At 37.7% G+C, this 11,619-nt stretch overlaps 1 protein-coding gene across 1 annotated transcript; it reads right to left on the bottom strand.

Moving 5' to 3' along the window:
• On the bottom strand, window positions 1-11,180 carry LOC306961113 (uncharacterized protein; the record flags this gene model as incomplete). The annotated part of the gene is made up of 3 exons (XM_079553729.1): window positions 11,067-11,180; window positions 5,394-5,774; window positions 1-857 (listed from the first exon to the last, which is right to left on the bottom strand). Exons 1-3 carry the CDS (start codon window positions 11,173-11,175, stop codon window positions 1-3), a joined length of 1,347 nt encoding a protein of 448 aa, XP_079409855.1. The 5' UTR covers window positions 11,176-11,180.
• Window positions 11,181-11,619: the final 439 nt, after the last annotated feature.

The raw sequence follows: 11,619 nt of genomic DNA, 5'->3' as shown, positions 1-11,619 counted from the left end.
TTAGTTACACACGCCTTTCTCCTCCGACACGAACCCGCCGAACGCCGCGGGCAGCTCCTTGGCGCCGCGCTTCCTGTGCACCTTCATGTGAGTCCTGAGCGTCCCCTTGGCGCCGAAGCTCCGGCTGCACACCGGGCAGCTGAAGGGCTTCTCCCCCGAGTGCGTCCTCATGTGCGTCATGAAGTCGTGCTTCTGCGCAAACGCCTTCTCGCACATGGGGCACGGGTACGGCTTCTCCGCCTTGTGGATGACCGAGACGTGGCGGATCAGGTTGTGCTTGTGCTTGAACTTGCCGCCGCACTCCGGGCAGTCGAAGTTCTTCTCGTCCGTGTGGGAGAGCATGTGGCGCTTCAGGTCGCGGGACTGCGTGAAGCCCTTGTCGCACAGCGAGCAGGTGAGCGGCTTCTCCTCCGTGTGCATGTTCAGGTGGGCCTTGTAGCTGGACTTGTAGCGGAAGGCCTTGTCGCACACGGGGCACTCGAACGGCTTCAGCCCGTAGTGGATGAGCATGTGTCTCTGCAGGTGCGCCTCACACTGGAAGTACTTGCGGCACTCGGAACACTGGTGCTTGGTCTTGTCCACGGTGCCGTTGAACGTCGCCGGGGCTCGTTTCCGCTCCTTCGGCGGCGGTTTGGCGGGAGGAGATTCTTGTTCTTTCGAGTTTTTCGTGTGAGTTAGGATGTCTGATTTCGTTTTGGCGATAGACACATCGTCCGCTTTCAAACTAGCTGCAGCCGAGCTACTGCCCGGTTTGGGTTTTTCCTCCGGACTTTCGAGGTTCTTTCGAGGTTCTTCGCTCACGCCGTTGTGGAAAACAAACTGGTAAATGTCCTGGTTCGGCGCGTGGGACTGGACACCTACAAAAGACCACACAAAACACAACAAAAGTGAATTCTTTATGGAGAAAGCGTGTAAAGAAGACAGAGCTGTAGCTTCTGTGTGAGCACTGTGTGGACGAGCGTTTGTCTGCTGCCCCCATGTGGAGAACACGAGTGGTCTCCACATGCCACAGTCTCTCCACACGTCACAGTCTCTCCACACGTCACAGTCTCTCCACATGCCACAGTCTCTCCACACGTCACAGTCTCTCCACACGTCACAGTCTCTCCACATGTCACAGTCTCTCCGGAATTATGCGATTGTAACTATTAACGCAATCTCTATAATAATCTGCAATTTACTACACAACTGTTCCGCGTCCTCTCGCTGGCCTGGGTCTGACTTTACACTGGGGGTGGGAACCTCTGGGGATCTCACGATTCAATTCGATACACAATACATGGCTCACGATAACGATACCTTCACGATACGCTGATACTGCGATAATCGATATATTACACAGAAATAACCGATACATCACAATGTTTTAAGTAACGTGCGGTTGTTGACCTTTTTAACATACAACACATTATTCATGATTTACATGTGTTTTTATGTGCTTTAGGGATGCACCGATACCGATACCAGTATCGGACCGATACCACATACTCGTACTCATTCATGAGGTCCCGATACCAGAAACCGATACCATTTGACGTGCGGCCAGCGCAGCTACGAGGCGCAGCTACGAGGCGCGGCTACGAGGCGCGGCTACGAGGCGCAGCTACGAGGCGCAGCTACGAGGCGCAGCTCTCAGCTGAGGAGAGAAAACAGCAACAAACTGTAGAATTGTTTAGTGTAAACACAATATTCCACATAGAGCTGACTTTATTACAGACTGCGCTCTCTAAACCAGGGTCTGAGCTGGATTTAACCAGAGCTTAATGTTGTTAGCGCTGCAGCGTCTGCAGTGTTTACAACATACAGGCTAACGATGCTAACTCGCGGCTAGCAGTTTGGGCCATTCTGACGCCGTTTTAAGCCCAGGGGTTTATTCATCTGAAAAACTAACCCAGCGACTAAAAAGTCCTCAGAAAATCCAAAGTAAAGACATACAGCATGTTTACATTGAGGGAAAATGAGCTGCAGCAGAACAATGAAAACGCTGTAGCTACTCGCTAAGTTACTACAAACACACGAGAAAATCTACAGGAGCTGAAGTAAAGACGAAAAGAGACCATTTAAGGAACATCTCAATACTATTGTTAAATAAAAACACATAAATGAATAAAGCTCAGGCATTGGGAGCTTTTGGACATGAGCTTTTCTGTCTATGATGGACAGAGACATAAAAATTAAAAATTATATTGAATGAAAATAAAAATAAAAAAATAAATGGCATCAGCACAATTCTAATATAACTGCTCTTAAATGTGTCGCCGACTTTACTTAAGGAAATGTACATGAGTAAATTAACTAATTACAAACCAATCTGCTGTGAAAGAAAGTAAGAATGTATTGTATATATGGTATTCGGTATCGGCGAGTACTTAAATCCAAGTACTCGTACTCGTATCGGTTTTAGAAAAGGTGGTATCGGTGCATCCCTACTTTCTAACTCTTTCTCCTCAATAAATAAGTGAATAAATTATCACTGACGGATCATTAGACACGTTTAATGATCCGTCAGTGATATTTATTTATTTATTTTCTGATTTATTTAAATAAACAAGAAACTGATTCAAAAGGAATAAATCAACACCAAATTAATCTTATTTATAATTATAAAAAAATATAATTAAAAGTAGCATATTTGTGTGACAGTGTTGGTCAAAGAGCTGCCCTCTACTGGTCTGACTGAACTCTCCTCTATTGACTGAAAACAGTGGAGCCCTGCTGCCTCATTAAAGGGACTGGATGCAAGTTGGTCACTTTATACTCACTACTGCCACCTCTGGTCACACGCGTAACTGCAGCTTCTATATTAAGCTCGTGCATGACGGCACTTCAGACCCGAAGTAACAACTTTCTGAGTGACAGGATTTTAGAGGCAGTTGTGGTGAACAGGTTTGAGCTCATTCTACACATGGCTGGAACATGTAGGGGGAGGAAAATACATAGTTTTTAAACTCCGTATAGTCCCTTTAATATGCATGACGTCATCAAAAGTCTTTATTTGGCGACAGGCTTTTATCTGACTAAATGTTTCGATCTGTGAGGTGGTGGCGTTTGTGTGAGGAGCTGGTACATTCTTTGCTGCACGAACTTTAACCTTTTACCACCCGCCTGAACCAAATGCATCCTGTCCTCTTTTGGCTATAGGCCTGTGTAACACCTCATTTGAAAGCTAAGACCCACAAAACTGACCTTTTTCCTCGCGTTGTTGCTGTGTTGTGTCACCTTTTGTATGTTTTTTTTTCATTCTTTTTTTTTTCATTTTTGTCACATTTTTTTTTAAGTTTTTGTCATTTTTTGGTTGAATTTTTGTCACATTTTTGTTGAATTTTTGTCATTTTTTTGTTGAATTTTTGTCACATTTTTGTTGAATTTTTGTCATTTTTTGGTTGAATTTTTGTCACATTTTTGTTGCTATTTTGGTGTTTTTTCCCCAAGAAGCGTTTTGATTAGGGTAAAGCCAAACTGGAGAAAATGGGATCCGTTCAGGTGGGAGTTAAGAGGTTAAGAGTCACAGTTCTGCTGAACCGGAGCCGAAGCTCAATGTCGATGTGTGAAATAAACAAGACGAAAATAAAACCTGATTCTTTTTTAAATGTTTCGGGAATGTCTCATCTGTAACTTCATGGCTTCTGGAGATCATTTCATCTTCCTCTTACTCAATCTTAAACCGAGAACACGTACGTCTGTGATTGAATAAGGCCTGTTTTTAACCCCATTAACTCCCACCTGAACCGAGCACATTTTCTCCAGTTTGGCTTTACCCCAATCCAAAAGCTTCTGGAAAAGAAGTGAGAAAATAGGCAAGGCAACTTTATTTATACCGCGCATTTCGTACACAAGGCAACTCAAATAGCGACAGAACTGAGACGAAAACAATGATGAAGATGTGACAAAAAAGTGAGAAAACTTAGACAAAAAACTGTCAAAAAACGGACAAAAATTGACCCCCAAAAATTACAAAAAAATTACAAAAAAGGGACAAAAAATGGACAAAAAAAGGACAAAAAAGGACCAAAAAATGACAGAAAATGATGAAAAAATTATGAAAAAGTGGCAAAAAATTGACAAAAAAAGGACAAAAATTGACAAAAAATTGACAAAAAATTGACAAAAAATTGACAGAAAAATTGACAGAAAAATTGACAAAAATTTGACAAAAAATTGACAAAAATTGACAAAAAATTGACAAAAAAAGGACAAAAAGTGACAAAAAATTGACAAAAAATTGACAGAAAAATTGACAGAAAAATTGACAGAAAATGACAAAAAAATGACAAAAAATTGACAAAAAAAGGACAAAAATTGACAAAAAATTGACCAAAAATTGACAGAAAAATTGACAGAAAAATTGACAGAAAATGACAAAAAAATGACAAAAAATTGACAAAAAATTGACAGAAAATTGACAAAAAAAGGACAAAAAATTGACAAAAAGTGACAAAAATGTGACAAAAAATGGACAAAAAAAGGACAAAAAAGGACCAAAAAATGACAAAAATGTGACAAAAAATGGACAAAAAAAGGACAAAAAAGGACCAAAAAATGACAGAAAATTATGAAAAAATTATGAAAAAGTGGCAAAAAATTGACAAAAAAAGGACAAAAATTGACAAAAAATTGACAAAAAAATTGACAGAAAAATTGACAAAAATTTGACAAAAAATTGACAAAAATTGACAAAAAATTGACAAAAAAAAGGACAAAAAGTGACAAAAAATTGACAGAAAAATTGACAGAAAAATTGACAGAAAATGACAAAAAAATGACAAAAAATTGACAAAAAAAGGACAAAAATTGACAAAAAATTGACCAAAAATTGACAGAAAAATTGACAGAAAAATTGACAGAAAAATTGACAAAAAATGACAAAAAAATGAAAAAAAATTGACAAAAAATTGACAGAAAATTGACAAAAAAAGGACAAAAAGTGACAAAAAATTGACAAAAAATTGACAAAAAGTGACAAAAATGTGACAAAAAATTGACAAAAAATTGACAAAAAATTGACAGAAAAAATGACAAAAAAATGACAAAAAAATGACAAAAAAATGACAAAAAAGGACAAAAAAAGGACAAATTGACAAAAAATGACAAAAAATGGACAGAAAAATTGACAGAAAAGTTACAAAAATAAGTTGAAAACCCCCCAAAAAATGATGGAAAAAAAAATCTGATGACGTGATGAAAAAGATCCATTCAGATGAGTTTTGTAGGTCTTAGCTTTCAAATGAGGCGTTACACTGGCCTACAGGATTTGGGTAAAGCTGAACTGGAGAAAATGCTCTCAATTCAGGCGGGAGTTAAGAGGTTGAAAGATATGGAAAAACGTCTCACCTCAGTGCACTTGTGCCGACAGAGAAAGCATCTTCACTTACTGTCATTAACTTCAGCGTTACCTTTTTGCGTGTGCTCCTCCGCTCGTCCGTGTTCTTGCCGTGTCCTCTTGGCCGGAGGCTCGAGGTCGTCCGAATCGTCCGTGTCAAACAGACTGAGTTCACGTCCTCTCGCTCCTGCCTTGGAGTCCACGCTGCAGCCGGGCTCTTCGCCTCCGCTCTCCTCTGCCTCGCTCTCGCCTTCGCTCTCCTCCTCCTCCTCCTCCTCGGACGTCCACTCGCTCGTCTCCCGCGCCCGCCCCGGCTTCAGCGGGGAAAACTTGGCCAGGTCGAATTCGTTTTTCACTATGACCGTGTTGAAGGGCAGCTCCAGGGGAACCTCGTCCTCCTCCTGTTTGACGGGGCTGCTGTCGGAGTCCGGGCGCATCGAAAGACTCTGGACATCTGCAAGACAAACGGTTTAGTGCGTTTTAGGGACAAAGGACGAATATAAGAAAAGGACAATGAGATAGAACCACATCATTTACACAATATCTCCTATGGCAGCCTCACATCTTCCCTCATCTATATCACACTGCCTGTCTTTTGTACAGGAAGGCCTCCACCTTCTGCGGAGACTGAGGTCAGAGGCTCTGGACTCTGTGGAGGAGCTGAGGGACAGGAGGGTGTTAGCCGAGCTCACCTCCATCATGGACAACACCTCCCACCCACTGCACGGGACTGTAGAGGAGCTGAGCAGCTCTCTCAGTGGCAGACTGAGACACCCTCAGTGCAAGAAGGAGCAGGTCCTTCATCCACACACTGCTGTCAGACTGAACGACAAGACTGTAAAGTCACATGTGCAGAAATACATGCAATAATCCCTGTAGGAAAGTCATGAATGAGTTTGGACACGACTAACACTTTAATTCAGTGGCTTCCTCTTTCATTATTTGAAAATAATCAGGTATAGGGCCTTTAATGGGGCTAGATGCAAGTTTTTCATTTTATACTCACTCCTGCCACCTCTGGTCTTATGCAGAACATTTTTTTTATTTTTATTTTTATTTTTATTGAAAAGTATATGAGTATACAGAGTATGCCAGGGGGTAACAGAATTGTACAATACAATTATTCAGTTACAAATATATTATATTTTGAGCAAATACTGATAGTTTTTGGAGCCAATTTGTTTTCAGAACCTTCCAAAATCTTGATATATGAGAGAGTATCACTAAAAAAATGTGTAAAGTTGGGTTTCTGCTTAGAATATTTACATTTGTGAATATAAAATTTGGACAAAAGGATGAGTAAATTAATAACAAAATAGACGTCTTCATTCAAATAACGTTTTCCCATTTCAATGTAAAGTTCGGTCTTATGCATAACTGCAGGTTCTATATTAAGCGGATATTTCAGGATGTTTGACATAGGGCCTCATTTCCTCGTTATCCAGAGTGTTGCTGATTTCTGGAGATATTTTTTTTGTAATTCATGCAGTTCTTATATTTGAAGAGTTTCGTGGTGCTAGGCTAATGCTAGGCTAGTGCATGTCTATGGTATCAGCTAGCCTGCATTAAAAACAGCCTGACCCGCTCCACAGAGCACCTGAGGCAAATCACTTATAACACCAGACTCACCATATAAATGTCTGTGTCCATAGAGTCATTTTAACCATTTTGCATTTAAAATACCTTATATTTGAGCAGCATCAGCTTCCTGGTTGTATAAGCTACGCAGTGGCGGAGTGATCTGCTAGAAAATAGTCCCTCAAAATGCGATCATTCATGTGATGCAGGTCAGTTATATTCCAAACATGATTCTATGGACACAGACATTTATACGGTTAGTCTGGTTATACTCCTTATAGTCCCTTTAAGTCCAAAAAACACACAGAGAGATCAACAGGTCACAAAATGTTCCATCCCAGAAAGTTACAACACACCATTGTAATAATATGCCCTTCTCTATGTAAATCTAACATTGAAACAGTGGGACATTCTCTAAATTGGTGGGACCAAAGAAGGACCACAGCAGGACTAAACCAAACAGGAGTCTGACTGCATCATGAGCAGTCTGGCTGTAAACAAGTCAATAAATAAGGGGTGATTGATTTATAGTCCACACATTTTAATGATCACACCCACATTATAGTTTATAGTAGTAATAGTGTAGTAGCAGTATAATAGTATTGGATATTTGCCGACATTCAAAACTATAATGGAAAAGCACTGTTGTTGTGTTCTTGGGCAAGACACTTCACATGTGAATGTTTTTTTCACACTGTAACCCTTAACTCCCACCTGAACCGAGCACATTTCCTTAAAAAAAATTACCAAAATGTAACAGAAAAATGACAAAAATGTGATAAAAAAAATGAAAGAAATGTGACAAAAAATGACAAACAATTACAAAAAATTACCAAAAAATGACAAAAAATGTGATTAAAAAAATGACTTTTTTTTTTTAAAATGTGACAAAAAATCACCAAAAAATGACAAAAATTTGACTAAAAAAATGACAAAAAATTGATAAAAATTTGACCAAAAAAATGAAAGAAATGTGACAAAAAATTACAAAAATTTGACAAACAAATACAAAAGAAATGACCAAAATGCAACAGAAAAATGACAAAAATGTTATAAAAATTTGACGAAAACATGAAAAAAATGTGACCAAAAAAATGACAAAAAAGCTACAAAAATGAGTTGAATACCCAACAAAAAAATGGGAGTTAAGAGGTTAATCCCTACCTGAATCAAGCACATATTCTCCAGTTTGGCTTTACCCAAATCTAAAAGCCCACAGCCTAGAAAAACATGTATGTTTTAGTACCACTTTATTGGGTGTTTTCCTGGTTTTACTCACATTGTTTACACCTAGCTTTGACATCATTTAATCCACTTTTGGAGCATTTTTAGACCCTGTTTAGTCCTGATCTGATCTTCATCTCGGCCTGGTGCTAAATTAGAAGCTCAACTGTTTTCCAAAGGTGGCATTTCGTGTGGAAACTTTGAGGATCAGTTGGGAAGAGAATGTATGACAAATAATATAGCTACATGCTAACCCAACTAGCAAAACACACATCTCTTGCCTCCCAAAACCCCCATGACACTTCACATGTGAATGTTCTTTTCCCACTGTAACCACTCAACCCCTTAACTCCCACCTGAACCGAGCACATTTTCTCAAAAAAATTACCAAAATGTAACGAAAAAAGGAAAAAAATGTGACAAAAAAATGACCAAAAAAAAAAGACAAAAATTTGATAAAAATTTGACAAAAAAAAGACAAAATGTGACAAAAAATTGACGAAAAAATGACAAAAATGTGACAAAAAAAGACAAAAATGTGATAAAAATTTGACAAAAAAAATACAAAAAAAGACAAAAAATGTGATAAAAATTTGACAAAAAATTAAAAAAAAAAAGACAAAAAATGTGATAAAAAAATGACAAAAATGTGATAAAAATTTGACAAAAAAATTACAAAATGTGACAAAAAATGACCAAAAAAATGACAAAATTTGACAAACAATTACAAAAAAATTACCAAAAAAGACAAAAACTGTGACAAAAAATGACCCAAAAAAAGAAATATTGGACAAAAAAATGACAAAAGAAATGACAAAAATGTGATAAAAAATTGACGAAAATATGAAAGAAATGTGACAAAAAATGACAAAAAAATGAGAAATGTGATTAAAAAAATTTTACAAAAAAATGATAAAAATTTGACCAAAAATGTCAAAAATTTGACCAAAAAAATGACAAAAAAGTTACAAAAATGAGTTGAATACCCAACAAAAAAAATCTGATGGCGTGGTTAAGAGGTTAACCCCCACCTGAACCAAGCACATATTCTCCAGTTTGACTTTACCCAAATCTAAAAACCCACAGCTTATTGGGTGTTTTCCTGGTTTTACTCACATTGTTTACACCTAGCTTTCACATCATTTAATCCACTTTTGGAGCATTTTTAGACCCTGTTTAGTCCTGATCTGATCTTCATCTCGGCCTGGTGCTAAATTAGAAGCTCAACTGTTTTCCAAAGATGTCATTTCGTGTGGAAACTTTGAGAATCAGTTGGGAGGAGAATGTATGACAATATAGCTACATGCTAACCCAACTAGCAAAACACACATCTCCTGCCTCCCAAAACCCCCATGACACTTCACATGTGAATGTTCTTTTCCCACTGTAACCACTCAACCCCTTAACTCCCACCTGAACCGAGCACATTTTTTCAAAAATATTACCAAAATGTAACGAAAAAAGGAAAAAAATGTGACAAAAAATGAACCAAAAAAAAAGACAAAAATGTGATAAAAATGTGACAAAAAAATGACAAAATGTGACAAAAAATTGACGAAAAAATGAAAAAAATGTGACAAAAAAAGACAAAAATGTGATAAAAAATTGACAAAAAATTAAAAAAAAAAGACAAAAAATGTGATAAAAAAATGACAAAAATGTGATAAAAATTTGACAAAAAAATTACAAAATGTGACAAAAAATGACAAAAAAAATGACAAAAAATTGACAATTACAAAAAAATTACAAAAGACAAAAAATGTGACAAAAAATTACAAAAAAAAGAACAAAATTGGACAAAAATGACAAAAGAAATGACAAAAAATGTGATAAAAAAATTGACGAAAATATGAAAAAAATGTGACAAAAAATGACAAAAATTTGATAAAAATTTGACAAAAAAATTACAAAATGTGACAAAAAATGTGACAAAAAATGACCAAAAAAATAACAAAATTTGACAAACAATTACAAAAAAATTACAAAAAAAGACAAAAAATGACCCAAAAAATGACCCAAAAAAAGAAAAATTGGACAAAAAAATGACAAAAGAAATGACAAAAATGTGATAAAAATTTGACAAAAAATGAAAGAAATGTGACAAAAATGACAAAAAAAAATGAGAAATGTGATTTAATTTTTTTTACAAAAAAATGATAAAAATGTGATAAAAATTTGACAAAAAATGACAAAAATTTGTCCAAAAAAATGACAAAAAAGTTACAAAAATGAGTTGAATACCCAACAAAAAAAATCTGATGGCGTGAGGAAAAAGATCCTCTCGGTTCAGGCGGGAGTTAAGAGGTTAAAAACCCCCACCTGAACCAAGCACATTTTCTCCAGTTTGGCTTTACCCAAATCTAAAAGCCCACAGCTTATTGGGTGTTTTCCTGGTTTTACTCACATTGTTTACACCTAGTTTTGACATCATTTAATCCACTTTTAGACCCTGTTTAGTCCTGATCTGATCTTCATCTCGGCCTGGTGCTAAATTAGAAGCTCAACTGTTTTCCAAAGGTGGCATTTCGTGTGGAAACTTTGAGAATCAGTTGGGAGGAGAATGTATGACAACATAGCTACATGCTAACCCAAACTAGCAAAACACACATCTCCTGCCTCCCAAAACCCCCATGACACATTTGAATGAACTGCAGACACCATAACTCATCCGTGACTCCTTTTTAGTCATGTTTTAGGCCTCCAGTTTCAGCCTCATCGGTGTTTTCCCCTCACACACACTGTCCAGTCCCTGTCCCTCCTCTGTGCACGTCCAGAACCACCTCTGTTTGGACACACGCGTGACTTTACCCACACAAACGCGCTCTGCCTTTCACAAACAGTCATTCTCACGGCTGCTAAATGCTAATGTGTCACGTTAAAACGCCCCTGATTGTGTTTTACATATTCAAATCAGCCACACGGGCCCTGAAAGTGTCATTCTTACCTCGGCTGTGCAGCATCGCCCTCGGATCCAACGGTCGCGCCGCGCGTAGCCGTTGCTCCTCGTCGTATTTTATGGCAGACGGTTCGTAATAAAACAGGCCTTTTGACATTATTTTTTTTGGCAAAGTTCGAGGAGAGATCTTTGCCTCCTCTGGTGATTTCGACTCGATTTGGCTACATGACAATTACCGGAAGACAAGCCAGGGTCTGCTTCTGTGCACGGGGCGACGCGGCGGGCGGAGAAACAGCGACGCCTGCCGGTCAGAGGAGCGCGGTGCGAAACAAATACGAGCGGTTTTCACTTTGTTTTTTTCCTCTCAAAATGTTTTTTTTTTTTTTTTCATCTCTGAACTTACGCCTGAACCGAGCTCGTTTTCTCCAGTGAAAAAGGAAAACGAAAAAAGTAAAAAATAAATAAAATAAAAAATAAAAACATACGAAGTAGTGACAAAAATGCGATAAAAAAGCAACAAAAAATAACTAAAAATATATTTAAAAAAAATTACTAAAAAAATATTTAAAAAAAAATTACAAAAAAAATATTTTAAAAAAAA

Source organism: Gobius niger (assembly GCF_951799975.1).
Source record: "Gobius niger genome assembly, chromosome: 3".
Lineage (NCBI taxonomy): Eukaryota > Metazoa > Chordata > Actinopteri > Gobiiformes > Gobiidae > Gobius > Gobius niger.
This window is presented reverse-complemented; position numbering and strand designations above follow the sequence as displayed.